Here is an 18,466-nt window from a genome sequence, read left to right on the forward strand (position 1 = left end):
CAAATCTTGCCTCAATGACCCCATTCCTGAAATCCGACAGGTTCCATGCAAAAGACATAAGTGAAAGACCTGTCCCATTGTCCCATACATCCTCCCACTACCACCTACTCCAGTCCTGTGACAGACATTGCCTATCCCATCAAAGGCAGAGCTACCTGTGAAAGCAGCCATGTGATCTTCAAACCAGTCTGCAATCACTGTGCCACTTTCTATGTGGGCACGGCAACTATTGAGCTGTCTTTCCACGTGAATGGCCACCACCGAACTGTGGCCAAGAGACTTTTGGACCACCCAGTTGCTGACCATTCTTTCCAACACAGTGTGCTTTACTTGAATGACTGCTTCACAGTCTGCACTATTTGGATCCTTCCTACCAACATCAGCTTTTGTAAACTGTGCAGATATGAACTCTCCCTGCAACATATCTTTCATAATACTTGTAACCCCCCCCCCCCCCCCGGCCTCAGCCTTCACTAGTCCCTGTTCTCCACTCCCTTTTCCTGCTTTCACTATAGCACTACCCAGGCCTCCTGTTCCACCAATGCATCTACTAGTCTTTTCCCCTTCTGTACACCTCTTCTCTCCCCTTCCCCCTCCCCCAGCACAGCCACCCAACACTGCACCTAGCAACCCTGTCCTCTCCCCACTATGTCCTTGCTTGCTCCTGCAGCAGCATAACATCTTCCCCAACCCCTTCCCTGCTATCCCTCCCCTCCCCACCCCGTACCTCCTCCTTATCCCCATCACCCACCATGAATTGCTGCTCTTGTCAGACGTAGGTGCATCCTGCAATCGGGCCAGACAGGCTGTAGCCAGTAGCCATGCATGTGTGAATCCTCCTTGTGTGAGTTTGTGTGTGTTTTCTGCTTTTGAAAAAGAAAATTTTTGGCTGAAAACTAAAAGTTCAGCAGTCTTTTCATTGTGTCTGCAGCTCAGTGCCTTCCAAGTGTTGTTTGACAGGACGTATCCAGAGGCAAAAAGGAATCATCAGTTTGGTAATGGAAAAAGTATGGGTGATTAAAATTGTAGAGAGGCACCGATGTTTGACTACAGTTGACAAATCAGGTGTGTGTAGGTTCCAGTACTTGTGCAGAACATACAAATAGACTAGCATGGAGATCTCCATTAAACTGATCTTCGGACTGAAGACTGCAATAACAGCAACAATACCATGGAGGATCCCTTCCATCATAAACTATTCTGCTATAGTGGAGACAGGCTAAGAAGTTCCCTGTCAGCTCATAGCACTATTGTCGGCTTTCAACTGTGAAGTGCCATTGGCTGCAGTTTAAAACAATAGCTGTCTAAGAGTTGCAACAACATTGAGGCATTGGTACAGAGACATTTACAAAATCACATTACGTTATTGGTAGAGGTAGGCCTGCAAAGCTGCCACATCCAGGTCACTGCAACTGCCAGGGATCAACTTATGCCGACTACTATAGGTTCAGAGGTAAACATGAGAGTCATTCCAAAAGTCACGGCAGCTATTTTTTGTCTTGAAAATGGCAACAAATTTTAAAAAATTCTTAAATATACAAAAGGAACTTTAGTTCATATGTAAACATTATATGTAGGGAGATGGATGAACACACACACACACACCACCATAAAGGCATAGCACAAGAAAAAAGATGAAACAAACTTTGTCATTTCAAACGTGTTTGACTGTGAATTGCAAGAGTATTATGTTGCAATATGACCTCATACCAAAACTGAAAGAGCCATTGTATGGAACACACTTTTGAACACATGAAGACATTGCCACAGGAGTGATGTGTGAGATCCAAGATTTGCTCATGGTAAGGCCACAGGTATCCAGCGTCTTCCATAGCATTGGCAGTGTGTGAGGGAATCGTTGGTAGGCTATTTTGAGGGACTCTAAGATGTCACAGGTGTGTGTTCCTGCACTTTATTATTGTGTACTGTTGCAATTGACAGTAAACACATTTGAAATGACAAAATTTAGTAAACACATTTGAAATAACAAAATTTGTTTTGTCTTTTTCCTCATGGTATATCTTTATGGTGGTGTGTGTGTGTGTGTGTGTGTGTGTGTGTGTGTGTGTGTGTGTGTGTGTGTTCATCCATCTCCCTATATGTAATGTTTACATATGAATTGACCTTCCATTTGAATATTTCAGATTTTTTAAATTCATTACCATTTTTGAGACAAAAAAAATAATTGCCATGACTTTTGCAATAACCCTCATATTTCCAGTTCCTCATTCAGGTATACCACAAAATGATGTCAGTAAAATTTCTTATTTTCCAATGTATTCAAAAATAGAATAGCAGGACTAATTCATAGATTAATAGCTGTCATAATCTGAACAGTTGTCAGGCTCAGAATATGTGCAGGCACCCAAGATGATGCTTGTGTAATTATAAATTGTGGATAACAACAGTACTGCGTAAGAGGCTGAATTGCTACTGACCGTATAGATGAGACATTGAGTTGCAGACAGGCACTGTAAAAAGACTGCTTTACAAGGCCTTTTGGCTGAAAACTCAGATGTATATCAGTCTTTTTGTTGTGCCTGTCTTGTGTGACCAGAGACAATGGATATATGTAAGTGAGTTGTGCATTTGCGACTGTGTGTGTATTTTGAACTTTAGAAGAAGTCTTTCTGGCTGAAAGCTCAGATGCATAGCAGTCTTTTTGTTGTGCCTGTTTGCAACTTAGTATCTCCTCTGTATGATGAGTAGCAGTCTGTCCTTTTTATAATACACATGAAATGTATTCGCAGTTGCGAATATGGACAACTGTCCACTGAATAATGGAATGAAGCCAATGAAAATTTTGTGCCGGACTGGGACTTGAACACATATTTCCTACTTATTGCGAGTGGTTACCTTACCATTAGGCTACCCGAGCATGACTCACAGCCAGACCCAAACTTCCATATGTCGTAAACCAAGTCTCTATAACCTGTAATCATACATCCATTATGTATATTCCCATATAGGGGACATTTTACTTGAAGACACTTGCTGGTGTCGGTGGATAAATACAATATAGCAGTGCCTGTGTTATTCTGAAATATGATGCAATGTTTCTTCGGGCATGTATGCATGATATAATTGAAATACATGTGTTGAAAGCAAAAATAAATGGGATGCAATTAAGTAATTGTTTGGCATAACAAAGTGCCTTAAGAATTAAATCACTAGACATGAAATGAAATGAAAAGGGAAGACTCGAAAGGCAGTCATTTCATAAATCAACTTGTCAATTTCTTTTGGGTTACACGTGTTCCAGTTTGATTTTCCATCAAAGATTTTTTAAAGTTGTCTGCTTTTTAGTTTCTGTGGGTGAAGTGGAAGAGGGTATAGTAACAATTCTATTATATTCAAGTTTATGCCAGCCTTCATTTTCAGCAGTGTGTAAAGATTTTTACTGTCCTTTTAAAGAAGTAGTTGTACCTTCTTCCCTTGAATAGCTTTTTGCACAAGTTTACATTTCACAGTATTTGTATTGACTCCATTGAAAGAATTCCAAATCAGACATCTCTTAAGCTTAATTATGAGCAGCTGATGAATGCAGACTGTCTCTCTCACAAAGTGACAGAGCAGCACATGAAGGACTGCACTTAAAAATCATTTGAACCTCTAGCCATCATCTGAAAGTCATTGTGGGGTGTTTCCAATTTTCGCAACCCAAATACTCTCCTCAGTAAGAGGAGGCTCTTACGAAATTTTACTAACACTCCCTGTAATGAACATAGCTTAGGTGATTTACAAACACTAGCAGTCCTTTGTGGTTGGCTGATGCAACTTGGAAGATAACAGCATCCCTTTATCGCTCAGAGTATTATTCCTGCTGTTTGATGTTTTGATTGTAGAGGTTTGAAGTTCAAACTTTTAACTTTAACCATTTCCAATACAATTTTTCTACACATTGCATTTTCCCCAACTCCTTATATATTTTACATGGATAACGATGTAAGGAGTTATGGATTATTATGATACATTTAAAAAAATGCAATATGTGACCACTTGACAACTTTATTTTCTTTTAGACTAGTTTTTGAAACTACACATGGTGCTTTTGTTTATGGTTGTTGGTAATTTTTTGATTTTTTTCTGCATGGTGTTTCTGAAAATATTCTTTCAGGTGAAGTCCAGGCTTCCTCTAGTATGTTTCACAACAGACAGTTGTTTCTCTTCTTCCCCCTTTCTCCTTGTGTTTGCTGCCAACTATGCAATCCTTTGTTGATTTTTTTCATTTTGCATTATAAAATGCATCTTCCCATTTAGTCTCCCCATGGTGTCAGACAATGATGGTCTTCCTCTCTTCTTTGAATTTGTATTTTTCACCTGGCTGATTCTAGCTGTCTGATTTCATTACTTCTATAGGAAAGATGAGCCTGCAGTTTTTCACATTCATTTTATCTACTGAATAAAGAATACAACTGTTCACTACAGCAGCTCCAATCAACTAGAAATATAATTTTTTCCACCACTTGTAAGATCATCTTGTAAAACCATAGAAACCACAGTACTGGTCAGCCCTGTCCATTCCTCCCATAAACTTTGTGTATTCCAAAATAACACTGGTTTTCCGAAGCCATGCAGACTCTTACTTCCTACAACCAGTGATTAGATTGGCTTGAGGACAAAAGAATGTACTCAGTATTATCACTAACTTCTTGTCATGAAAGACACATAATTTTCATCTCATTTTGATAGGTACATAATTCGTATTCAGTAAGTTTAGTTATCTTCAAATCAAATGAAAAATCCTTTCTGGAAGGCATAACTGTACTTGTTAAATGAAAATTCATGTTGTGCCTTATCCAAACAATTTGAGGGCTTGGGTAGAACTTGTCAGCAAAGATGTGACAGCCTGAACCACCTGTGCAAGCTAGCAATTGCTGTGTCAAATGAACCACTGTTCAGATTGCAAAAAGTAAATCAGGATGAATTAGACTTTCTGTAGTTGTCTTTCCGTAACATGAAATGTGAGAAAAACATAACCATTGTTTGAATCATGGAGACAGTAAACTACTAAATCCCACTTTGTAGGCTTCCTTGGATTATAGCATTTGAATTGAATTCTTCGTTTCAACCCCACTGTACTCTCATCTATAGCTACATTTCCCTATGGTAAACAAAGTTATTCGCATATATTATCAATATACTCACTAACCCCTCCCTCCCCTTGAATCATGAACCTTGCTGTTGGTGGGGAGGCTTGTGTGCCTCAGCGATACAGATAGCTGTAATACAGATAGCTGTACCGTAGGTGCAACCACTACAGAGGGATATCTGTTGAGAGGCCAGACGAACATGTGGTTCGTGAAGAGGGGCAGCAGCCTTTTCAGTAGCTGCAGTGGTGAAAGTCTGGATGATTGACTGATCTGGCCTTGTAACATCAACCAAAATAGCCTTGCTGTGCTGGTACTGTGAACAGCTGAAAGCAAGGGGAAACTACAGTCGTCATTTTCCCTGAGGGCATGCAGCTCTTCTGTATTGTTAAATGATGATGGCACCCTTTGGGTAAAATATTTCAGAGGTAAAATAGTCCTCCATTCAGATCTCCGGGTGGGGCTACTCAGGAGGACATCATCATCAGGAGGAACAAAACTGGCGTCCTACGAATCGGAGTGTGGAATGTCAAATCCCTTAATCGGGCAGGTAAGTTGGAAAATTTAAAAAGGAAAATGAATAGGTTGAAGTTAGATATAATGGGAATTAGTGAAATTCAGTGGCAAGAGAAACAGGACTTCTGTCAGGTGAATATGGGGTTCATGTAAATGGTTATGAATACAAAATCAAATAGGGGTAACACATGAGTAAGTTTCATAATGAATAAAAGAAATAGGTACTATGAATAGAGTAGCGAATGCATTATTGTAGTCAACATAGACATGAAGCCCATACCCGTAGCTCAAGTTTATATGCCAAATATCTCCGCAGATGTAGAGGAGATTAAGGAAATGTAAGATGAGATAAAAGAAATTATTCAAATAATTAAGGGAGACAAAAATTTGATAGTCCTGGGGGACTGGAATTTGATAATAGTAAAAGGGAGATAAGGAAAAGTAGTAGGTGAAAATGGACTGGGCGAAAGAAATGAAAGAGGAAGCTGCCTGGTAGAATTTTGCACAGAGCATAATTTAGTCATAGCTAACACTTGGTTTCAGAATCATGAAAGAAGGCTGTATACATGAAAGAGACCTGGAGACACCAGAATGTTTCAGATTGATTATATAATGGTAATGTTTTAAATTGTAAGACATTCTAGGGGCAGATGTGGACTCTGGCTGCAATTTATTGCTTATGAACTGCAGATTAAATCTGAAGAAACCGAACAAGGCAGGAATTTGAAGAGATGAGAACTGAATAAACTGAAAGGACCAGAGGCTGTAGAGAGTTTCAGAAGGAGCATTAAGGAATGGTTGACAAGAACAGGGGAAACATAAACAGTAGAAGATGAATGGGTAGCTTTGTGAGATGAAGTAGTGAAGGCAGCAGAGGATCAAGTAGGTAAAAAGACGAGGGCTAGTAGATATCCTTGAGTAATACAGGAGATTTAATTGATGAAAGGAGAAAATATAAAAATGCAGTAAATGAAGCAGGTGAAAGGGAATACACATGTCTAAAAAGTGAGATCAACAGAAAGTGTAAAATGGCTAAGTAGGAATGGCTAGAGGACAAATGTAAGGATGTAGAAGCATATATCACTAGGGGTAAGATAGATGCTGCCTACAGCAAAATTAAAGAGACCTTTGGAGAAAAGAGAACCACCTGTATGAACATCAAGAGTTCAGATGGAAAACCAGTCCTAAGCAAGGAAGGGAAAGCAGAAAGGTGGAAGGAGTATATAGAGGGTCTATAAAAGGGAAATGTACTTGAGGGCAATATTATGGAAATGGAAGAGGACATAGATGAAGATGATAAGGGAGATATGATACTACATGAAAAATTTGACAAAGGACTGAAAGACTTAAGTCGAAACAAAGCCCCAGGAGGAGACAACATTCCGTTAGAGCTACTGATAGGCTTGGGTGAGGCAGCCATGACAAAACTCTTCCATCTGGTAAGCAAGACATGTGACACACGCGGAATACACTCGGACATCAAGCAGAATATAATAATTCCAATTTCAAAGAAATTACCGACTATCAGTTTAATAAGTCACGGTTACAAAATACTAACATGAATCCTGTGCAGAAGAATGGAAAACTGGTAGAAGTGGACCTTGGGGAAGATCAGTTTGGATTCCGGAGAAATGTGGGAATACGCGTCAATACTGGTCCTACAATTTCTCATAAAAGATAGGTTAAGGAAAGGCAAACCTATGTTTATAGCATTTTTAGACTTAGAATATTCTCTTTCAAATTCTAAGGGCGGCAGGGTTAAAATACAGGGAGCGAAAGGCTATTCACAGTTTGTACAGAAATCAGGTGACAGTTGTAAGAGTCGAGGGGCACAAAAGGGAAGCAGTGGCTGAGAAGGGAATGAGACAGGGTTGTAGCCTATCCCTGGTGTTATTCAATCTGTATATTGAGTAAACAGTAAAGGAAACAAAAGAAAAATTTGGAGTAGGAATTAAAGTCCAGGGAGAGGAAATAAAGACTCTGAGGTTTGCCAATGACATTGTAATTCTGTTAGAGACAGCAAAGCACTTAGATGAGCAGTTGATTGGGATGGGCAGTGTCTTGAAAGGAGGATATAAGATGAACATCAACAAAAGAAAAACAAGGATAATGTAATTTAGTCAAATTAAAGCTGGTGATGCTGATGGAATTAGATTAGGAAATGATACACTTAAAGTTGTAGATGAGTTTAGCTATTTGGGAAGCAAAATAACTGATAATGATTGAAGCAGGGAGGATATAAAATGTAGACTGGCAGTGGCAAGAAAAGTGTATCTGAAGAAGAGAAATTTGTTAATCATCAGGATTTCCTTCCAGTGAGCCAGGTGGAAAGTTGGTGAACGATATAGCTCCATTGGTTTCTGTCCTGGTATAGCTTTTTCCTCTCCACTACATGCCATGTTACTCCTCTCCTCTTGAGATCTTCCTTAACCTAGTCTGTCCATCTCTTTCTAGGCCACCCAATTGGTCTTCTTCCTGTTACCTCCAACTCCAAATACTGGCATGGAGTTCAAGTTGGGTGCATTTGCTTTACTTGACCAAACCACTCCACTCTCAAAGTACTCATCCTCTCCTCTGTAGTCAATGTCCTCTCCTCTGTAGTCAATGTCACCTGCAGGTCTCTCCTTAAATAATCATTTCTAACTCTGTGTCTCCTAGTTTTTTGTGGAGCTGACCTAAGGAACTTGATTTCACATGCTTGTATTTGACTCTGTTTTCTCTTATTTATGACACAGGCCTCTAGACTATACATCATGATTGGCAGGAGATATGTTTTATACATGGTCTGTTTGGCTCCTAGAGGGACTTCCTTGTACCAGATTCGATTTTGTACTTTGTGGAAGAAGCTAGATCCTTTTGTTATTCTGTTTAAGACTTTTAGTTTGGAACTTCCATTGCATGATATGATGATACCCAGATAATTGAAGCTTTTCACACATTCAACCTTCTCCCCCTCCAGTATGATGTTACAAGGTGTGGGTGTCCTGCTCGTCTTCATTGCCACTGTCTTATTTCTACTCACAGATAACTTGAATTTTTTTAAATTTTGTGTTCCAGTAATCTCGTCTCCTCTGACCGTCCATTTCCGTCTCTCCCAAAATGGCAGTGTCATCAGCAAAAACAAAAGCATTGAGATCTTCATTTTCTTCTTCCTTTATTTCTTTCATGTTTGTGTCCATAAGCATAATGAAGAGTAAAGGGGAGAGTGAACTGCCTTGCTGAGCACCTCTCTTTGTCTTAAACCATTTTGATTTTCCACCTCCTACTTGTATACTGCTCTCACAACCATCATACAGCATCTGGAATTTTTTAATTAATGAATCAGGAACATTATGTTTTGTCAAGCAATCCCATATTTTATCCCTTGGTACACTGTCATATGCTTTTTCCAAATCCACAAATACTACTATCAAGTCCTTTCCTTTTTCCCAATATTTCTCCTTTAACTGATGGAGGGAGAAAATGAGATCTATTGTTCCCCTATTACTTCTGAAACCATGCTGTGTTCGGACATTGGCCTCCCGGAGACTGATTTGCGGGCAGTCTTCCACCGCGAAGTTCTCTCGCTTTGGGACACTGAATGGCGCAATCTGCCCACGCCAAACAAACTCCGTTCTCTCAAGGCGACGACGCATGTGTGGCAGTCATCCATGCGAGCCACTCGCAGAGATTCAGTTGTTCTTTGTCGGCTCCGCATTGGCCACACCCGACTGTCTCACAGTTATTTATTGCGTCGTGAGGCCCCGCCTCTCTGTCGCTGTGGGGCGGTTTTGACAGTGGTGCACATTTTATTAACTTGTCCGCTTTTAACTGTGCTCAGGCAGACATTTGCGCTGCCTGATACGCTCCCTGCCCTTTTACTAGATGACTCCGCCATGGTGGACTTAGTTTTGCGTTTTATTCGGGCAGGGGGTTTTTATAGTTTAATCTGAGTGTTTGTTTTTTAGCGTTGATTCTGGCTTCTAGCCTCTGATTTTAAACTAAGTTTTTAATGTGTTCTTGGTGGTTGGCTTTTCCTCTTTTTTTTTCTCTATGGTCGGCCAACCACCGTCACACTCTGTGTGTTTTACTTTGTTTTGTTTGATCTCTGTCGGAGTCTTTCTCGTCCTGTGTCGTCTGCATCTTTCCTGCTGTTCGTTTTTTTTTTTATGCTCTTTGGGCGGTTTTAATTTTTTGGAAAAAGGGACCGATGACCATTGCAGTCTGGTCCCTTTAATCCCACAAACCAACCAACCAACCATGCTGTGTTCCTTTAATTGGTGTTCTAGAATTTTTGCAATCTTTTTTCTATTACCTTTTCCATTATCTTAAGGCAGTGTGATAACAGTGTGACTCCTCAGTAGTTGGTGCATTTCTTTCTACTACCTCTCATGAACAATGGTATTATAATTCCTTTTTTCCATTCATCTGGCACTTTTCTTTCCATATAACCCCCAGCACCCGGTGTAACCATTGTATTCCATGGATTTCTGCAGCTTTAATCATATCCACTGTCAGCTCATCTACTCCTGCCACCTTCCCACTTTTCATCTGTTTCAGGGAATTTTCAGTTTCTAACCAAGAGATTGGATCCTGCTCCTCCTCTAATTCAGTGACTTCGGTGTCACTTTCTTGTGCATCTTCTCCATTCAGTAAGATTTGAAAATAATTCTTCATCTCTTCTCTTATACCTTCCATGTTCCTGATAATATCCCCATCCTCTGTTTCAATTGCTTTTATGTCTTCTCTATCAGATCTTTTACTTTTCAATAACCTATAAAGCAGTTTTTGGTTTCCTTTGCTATTCTGCTCTAGTTTTAGGGTGAATATTTCCCATCTGTTCTCCTTTTCTTCTTTGTTAACATCAAGTATAAATTTAAGTGTCAGGAAGTATTTTGTGGAAGTATTTGTATGGAGTGTAGCCATGAATGAAAGTGAAACATGGACGATAAACAGTTTAGACTAGAAGCTTTTGAAATGTGATGCTACAGGAGAATGCTGAAGATTTGGTGGGTAGACCATGTAGCTGGTGAGGAGGAACTGAATCCAATTGAGGAGAAGAGAAATTTGTGGCTTAACTAATTAGAAGAAGGGATTGGTTGGTAGGGCACATTCTGAGGTGTCAAGGGATCACCAATTTAGTTTTGGAGTGAAGCATGGAAGGTAAAAATCGTAGAGGGAGACCAAGAGATGAATACATTAAACAGATTCAGAAGGATGTAGGTTGCAGTAGTTACTCGGAGGTGAAGGGGCTTACACAGGATAGAGAAGCATGGAGAGCTGTGTCAAACTGATCCTTGGACTGAAGACCACAACAACAACATACTCACTAACATTCTTCACCTTGCCCCCATCATACATTGACACCACTGAGCTGTGACAGGTGGAACTAAATGCAGCATCCAAAATATTTGGGAAAGAAACAGAGCTGAGAGAATGTCAACTAGTTCTCTATACTTACATTTCAAGGCCATGTGTCCGCAGCTTGTGGTCTAGCAGCTAGTGTTGTTGCCTCTGGATCATGGGGTCCCAGGTTCGATTCCCAGCCAGGTCAGGGATTTTCTCCACCCAGGCACTGGGTGTTTGTGTTGCCCTCATCAGCTCATCAATTTTTGGGAAGTGCTGAGACTGGAAATGGAAAGATTTGAACCTTGTGCAGGCGCTGATGACCACAATGTTGAGTGCCCCACAAACCAACATAATAATAATAATAATAATCAAGGCCATGTTCAGTATTACACCAAGGAAAGCTTCAATTCTTCCAATGAAACGTCCCTCCATAAGTGCCTCATTGAGTGTTTTGTAAGTGAAGTGATTTTCTGTATCTTTTATTTAGCATGCATATTTGTAGTATTCACAATTTCACTGATATATTGTCAGTGAAGAAGAGTTGGAAATATTCAAGTTTGAATTTTAGTCAAACACCATAAACTATGGTGAAACCTTGTTGCATGAAAGAAAAAGTAATCTTCCTCAGATCACCATTGACATTTCAATAAACCTTCCATGTTTTTGCTACAAGTTATACCTCTCCATCACTTTCCGTTCCATTAGTAGATTTTGATTGACTAAAACTCTTATCATTGCACACAGCAGAAGTTTCTTCTCATTCATTTTCATCACTAAATTTTCCTTCATCCTCGATGTCTTCAAGAAGGCCTGTGGCAATATCATCACCACTTGCACAATTTCTAGTGGCCATTATCCTACTAGATACATGCGAATGCAACACACTGAGTTGTCAGATCTCCATACTATATGCTGCCATGCACCTAGCAAATTCCAACAATGGAGCAGATGAAAAGCATAATAATGGAAAAATGTAAAACATCATCCAACACCAGAGCCATAGCGGAAAATCATAATGTCAGACATTGTCCAATGATAGATCTGATAGCGTTAACCTGTGGTAAGACGTGTTCCAAAAATGTCACAGCCAGAGGCAGAGTCAGAGGCGCAGTTTCAACCAGACACTCCATCCTTTTGGTGATGAAGGCAAAGTTCCATTACATCCAAATAAGTCATTCAGAAATTCCATGGATGATTTTTAATAATGTTGCTATTTAGTTTGAATAAGTAGAAAAATGAGAAGTATTAAGTCTAGTGTTGGAATGGATCATTAGGGAGCGAGATAAAGTACATAATAAATCAGAAACCTGCAAAGATTTCATTGTGGTGACCAGGTAAGAAAAAGATGTACAAAAAGACATGACAAAAGGTTTCATGTAGACTATGGAAGTAGGCAAGAAATCAATGAAAGTAAACAAAATAGATGTTGATGTCTTGGATGAAGTAAGGCAGGAATCTACTGCTTGCAGTAAAATTAAAGTTCAAGTTAATGGTGAATTCAGATACTTGGGAGCACAGTTCACTATATATAACCTACTAGATCAACATGTAAGTAAGAAACTACAGTAGAGAATATTATTTTCTGAGTCTATGAAATAGAGTAAGATTCAAAGCCTATCTCAAAGAACAAAATTAAATGTCTGCAACACCTATTTTTACCAAAGTGAACAATTTTGATTATAAAACGTTGACAGGTAGGATGTTGTACAGAAATGAACTTGACATCTTCAAAACGAGGAGTATCTTCAGCCGAATTCAAGACAGATGAGAGTTCATGTAATTGGACATCAGATTATAAATATTTTGGCAAGCAAGTGGATCCAGCATTCTGCTTGTGTTGGAATGATCTCTGAAAAAGTATATTATAAAGCTGTGGAAGGACGATCAACACCCCCCGCCCCCTCTTGGCTGGGCAGAGCAAGACTGTATTGGTACCGTAACCTAAGAAATAATCAAACCCTGCTGGGCATTTCAGGACACTGGAAGGAGGCACTAAATTGGTGGAGGTGAAAGCATCTTGTTAAGGGAATGTGCAGTCCTGATGGACTGCTATCACTGGATGATGATGATATGTCAAACAGAACTGGAACTTTTATTTTTTTAGTTTATTAGAAAATAAACATGATAAGATAAAAAAAGTCCACATCAAATGGAAAGCGGTATGTGACTAAATGTCTAATGGTAGTCTGCACTCTAGGGAACAATTCCAAAAACATCTTGAACATCAGTGGCTGTAATCCTACATTGCCACTGAATGTGCAAAATAAGTAGTCTATATTAGCAAATCACTATACTGGAATGCGGTACCAGCTGCAGGTTGTCTATCTAACTGTTTCCGGGGGTAACAGAAATTAGATTTTCAATATTTCACATAATCATTGACCAGATTTATACAATTTTAGATACTGTCATAATTTACTCATAAACCGGTATAGCCTTATATTAAAAATTTAATGCAGTAAGAAAAGTATTACATTCAAAACCTGTGTGTGGGTCTTGAGGTAGTGTAACTGATGGCACACAAATAATCGGACTATATTGAGGGCACTTTTCGCAAAATAGCCCCAGCATCAAGACACTCAGTTAAGTACTCTAAGAGTGCTTAGTTAACTGTGATTGTGATCGCTCTTGGTACAATAAGACGTGTGATGTTATGTTTGTTCGATTTCATTTGAGGCCTCTTACTAAGTGTGTGCTCTGCTTCTGCATAATACTGATGTTTTTGCAGATGTGTGTCGTTAAGTTCTAGTGAGTGTCGGTTCTCGGCAGCCAGTTCATTTCCCAGTGTTTGTGTTTGTTTATCAAGTACAGTTTTACTTAAAAGAAGCACTTGCGAGTGAAATTAGTTGTTGTTTAGCCTTGATTTTATGGAGTTAATTTACTGGTTAATCTTAAATGTTAAAGTTAAGGAAAGTTATTCAGCCTCTTGTCGTCAGGTGTGGTCTGTGTTTCAGTGAACTGAGGCAGTGGGCAACCAAAGAACTGGGCTTCCGTTTAGGTTACAGGTTTAGTGACTTTCAACACACTTTATACATATTTTAAACATTTGTTAAACTTTTTCTTGCTGACACATCCCAAAAAATTATTAAAGGAAAAAAGTTTATCAGTTATTACATAAGGCATGATGTTCGAATTTATTACTTCTTTACTACTAACTGTATTAACAACACACTTTTCAGATAGTATCTACATTTATTTCCGAAAGTTCCTGCAAAATTATGTAATTGTACAGCAGGTGGTTGAGTACATATGACATCTTAAGTATTGAATATTTAAGACATTAACTCTCTCGTAAAGGAACAAAATGTTTGAATCTGTTGTATGCATATTCTTTTAAGAATTGGGGGTTTAATAGTTACTGCCTGATACTTGATTTTGAACACTTTTAGTATGTTTACATGTGGTTGTAGCACAAATAAAAAAGAAAAGTAAAGAAAGGATCAAATGAGATATTAGTTGCAGTTACTGTATAATTGAGAACTATTACTTTTATAACTGTAATATTTGGTTTACGTTGTATTATTTTGTTAGCTGTCATTTACAAACCACTAACATCCATAGATTTTTATATCCTTATTTAATTTTACTTATGTTACCTGGCACATCTCTTTGATTGTTGACAATGTATTCCAGTTCTATTGCACAGTTGCGTAACACTAACTTAGTGGTGATTGTCAACTGACATATATTAATTCATGTCATATGTACTGGTACGTCATCTGTTATTTCCTTCAGAGTACTGTGATATCTCAGACAAATTTCATAACTATGGATTTTAATCTAAAAGTTTTTACAGAATTTAGATATAAATAAATGGTACTATCTGCATAAACCCAATAATTAAGGAAACTTTGAGGAATTTCAATAAAGACTAGGAACAAATTATTAGAGGATGCATTTACTTGAAATTATTTTCGAAGTCGTTGGTGACTAGTAGAGCTATAGCTAAACAATAGTCATAGGATATATTTTCATATAGATCAGACAGCTGTTTCAAGGTATCGTTCAACCATTATTGTAGCTGTTTTTGCTGATATTATAACATGAAAAGTTATTAGTGAAAGTTGTGTGTTTATGTCAGTAGGAATTCTGTAGTCTTGTTATTGATTTTTATATATAAAACATTGTATTTTTTGCAGAAGACAGTGAATCCACAAAGAAATTGGAGGAAAAAGTCAAAGAGCTGGAAGTTCAGCTCAAGGATATGCAGCAGGAACGTGATCGTTTGGAGAAGCTTCGCATTCAGTTAGAAGCAGAAAGAGAAGAGGAGATGAAAATTGTTCAAGAGGTCAGTTCATCCAGTTTCTGAATCACCTTTCTTATGGACAAATCACTAGAAACTTTTTTGGCCTAAAATTCTAAACCATCTTTTGAACACATTTAATTAAGAATTATTAATATCTAGGGCTGTTGATTCTTACACAGACAGTTATGGCCTTGGGCTATGTATGTTGATATGGAGAAATAGTTTAGCTCATGTGATTTACAAAAAATTGTTACTAGAGCCCTAATAATACAGGGGAACACACTTAATTGTGAATTATTAATATTTAGTGCTGTTGATTCTTACATAGACAGTTAGGGCCTTGGGTTATGTATCTTGATATGCAGAAATAGTTCAGCTCTTGTGCTTTACAAAAAATTGTTACTAGAGATCTGATAATACAAGGGACAACATGAAATTTCAGATATGGCAACTAATTGAAGATGTATACTACTCTTTTTTAATCCACAATCCATAGCATTGTAGCTTATTTATATCTAAAATGCCATGATTCGCAATATAAAATAAACCTCTATCATTAATACAATTTAAGATAGAGGAAAAGGACCAACTGAAGCAGCCATGACAGGTGCGTAAATTAAGTAATATGTTTGGTTTTATAATTTTTAAAGCTACTATTCATTGAGATAAAGAAGCAGATTGAAATTATATTTGATTATTGCATTTTTGGCCGGGAGTTGCTTTCTGGGGAGTTCGACGGCCTAGTGCAAGTCTTTTTATTCGACAACACTTTATCAACTTGCGCGTCAATGATGATGAGGACAACACACACACACACACACACACACACACACACACACACACACACACAGCCCGATTCAAGAGAAAAAACTCCCTGACCCAGCCAGGAATCAAACTGGGAGCTCCGTAATTGAAAGTCAGCAATGCTAACCACAAGAGTACAATCTGCTCTCATAAGAAGTATGAAAAAGTAAAGAAAAGATATAAATAATTTAGGAGTAAAAGTAACAACTCATCAAGTAGTAAAGGCTCTGAGTTGTCAAGAGGCACATAATCAAGACTGAAAACTTTGCTGGTTTTTGGGTGAATCCTTTTTCAAGCAAGAGGGACTCACACACAACACACACACACACACACACACACACACACACCCGTTGCTATGTTGCCTGAAATGCAGAGTGGCAGTGCAAGTTGTGTGTGTGTGTGTGTGTGTGTGTGTGTGTGTGTGTGTGTGTGTGTGGGTGGGTGGGTGGGTGGGTGGGTGGGTGTGGGTGCATGTGTGTGTGTGTGTTTGTGTGTGAGCATGCATGGGTGTGTGTCTGTACCTTAAAAAAGGGTTCACCTGAAAGTTAGCAAAGTTTTTATTACTTTTCTACGTGCCTATTCAGTGAAATGTTAACTTCATTCCTTAGTTATTTACCTGCTGCCAAAACTCTTTCGTTTACTGTAAAGGAACGATATAGATACAAGACAAAAAAAAGTTACTCCAATCCTTGAATCACAAGAAAGAAAAGTTCCTGGAAACGAGTACTTCTTCTCACACCTTTCCTGTACTTTGTGACTCATTTATCACAAGATGTAGAACACTTTTATTTTCATTAAGCATCTGAGTTTTTCTTTTTACTTGTTTTTTTTTATCTTTCGCTCTAATTTTATTCAGCAATATAAATGCTTTAAAGTTTTTTAAAGATAGAGTTTTCAAACTTATTTTCTTGTGAGTATTCAGTTATTCCCATTATAACTGCTTGAACCCCAGTAAATTATATGTAAATACAACTGTTCTGTTTAAAATGGTGTTGAACTTAGATGCATAGGGAAACTACACAATCACACAGTACTGAAGATTTGAAATGTTGATAGCATTATTTTTCAGGCACTGGATGAGGCACAACAAGAGAAGGCTGAAATGCAAGCACAGTTTGAGAAACTTCATACTGAGACAACCAATAGGGAACAACAAATGCTTGATGACTTTGAATGGAAGCTGCGAGAAGTAGAGCAAGCATGCAAAAAACGCTTAGTTGAGAAAGAGCAAGCTTTTGAAGAGAAAATCAAAGAAACTACAAAGAAATTGGAACAGCAGCATAAAGGAGAGGTAAGCAGAATAAATTTGCAGTGGATAGTAAGTATAAAAGCTTAAACAGGGTGAGACAGAGGTTTAAAATAAGGAAATTGTCACTTACTTTTAGGATGAGGTCAGCATGTGGTGATCACTGGCACCTCTGGTTGTAGAATCACAAGTATGGTTGCCCGTTGATGAGTACATTTATCAGTAGAAATCACCTAATTTGAAAGCTGCATGTGTTCATAATGTTAAATAAAAGATGAAACCTGATGTATTTTTCGTACATTTGCTAATGAGCTAACACCTATTTGTACCTAAGTGAAGTAATGATTAAGAATTGATGACTAATAATTTTAATTTTGCCATAGTACATATGTAAAGTCTACTTTTAGATTGCAACTCTCAAAGCATATGAAGCAGAGGTACATCAGTTAAGAGGACTTTCACATGAGCAACAAAGATCAATGAGGAATGCAGCAAGACAGACAGAAGAGTTACAAGTTGCAGAGAAAATGCTGAAAGAGGAAGTAGCTCGCCTGAAAACAGTTATTGAAACGGAAAAAAGCTATGCTGCAACAATCCAGGTATTTATGTTATATTTCAGCATGCCTTGGATAAGTTATGCATGTGAATTGAAGTATCAGTCTCTAGAAGAGGAAGATATGTCATTAGTTATTTTCAGTCTATTTCTCTTGAACTGAAAATAATGCAAAATATGAAGAATTTGCATCAAAATCAAATCAGATGTCATATTATTTGTTCTGTTATGCTGGTCAGGTTTGATTTGGCCTTACCACAATCAAAAAGGCAACTTACTTGCTGTTAGTCTTTTACATTTGTAATTCGCAAGCTTAGTTTCAAGTATAATGAATTGGAACACATAAGTTATACCAAAAAACATGAAACCAAACTATTATTCAGCTGTTGTCATTTAAAATACACAGTATGATATTTGCACTAAGGAAGTGACAAATAGATTTCATTTTCAGAACATTCATGACAAACATGTCGCAGAGGCAGAAAGGAAACTTCAATCTCAACTTCAAATCCAGAGGAATGAAATTAATGCTCAGGTAAAGATGGCTACATAGTTTCCATATTTTGTCCCACACAATTGAATAAATTAATTGATTCACTTTGCTATAAGCTTTAACTGACTGTATTTTACATTTTATTATATTTTTTTCTGTGGTGTGTAAATTTCCCACATATACTAGTTAG

General features: G+C 38.1%; 1 protein-coding gene across 8 annotated transcripts in view; it reads left to right on the top strand.

Moving 5' to 3' along the window:
- Nucleotides 1-18,466, top strand: part of LOC126259460 (golgin subfamily A member 6-like protein 22) — a 426,680-nt gene that overhangs the window by 274,418 nt on the left and 133,796 nt on the right. For all 8 annotated transcript variants that reach the window (XM_049956315.1, XM_049956307.1, XM_049956321.1 and 5 more), the window contains exons 4-7: nt 15,074-15,222; nt 17,054-17,275; nt 17,638-17,829; nt 18,235-18,318. In XM_049956315.1, the coding sequence (XP_049812272.1) occupies nt 15,074-15,222; nt 17,054-17,275; nt 17,638-17,829; nt 18,235-18,318 (647 nt within the window). The remainder of the gene's footprint in view (nt 1-15,073; nt 15,223-17,053; nt 17,276-17,637; nt 17,830-18,234; nt 18,319-18,466) is intronic.

The sequence above is a fragment of the Schistocerca nitens genome, chromosome 1 (genome assembly GCF_023898315.1).
Source record: "Schistocerca nitens isolate TAMUIC-IGC-003100 chromosome 1, iqSchNite1.1, whole genome shotgun sequence".
In the NCBI taxonomy this organism is placed as follows: domain Eukaryota; kingdom Metazoa; phylum Arthropoda; class Insecta; order Orthoptera; family Acrididae; genus Schistocerca; species Schistocerca nitens.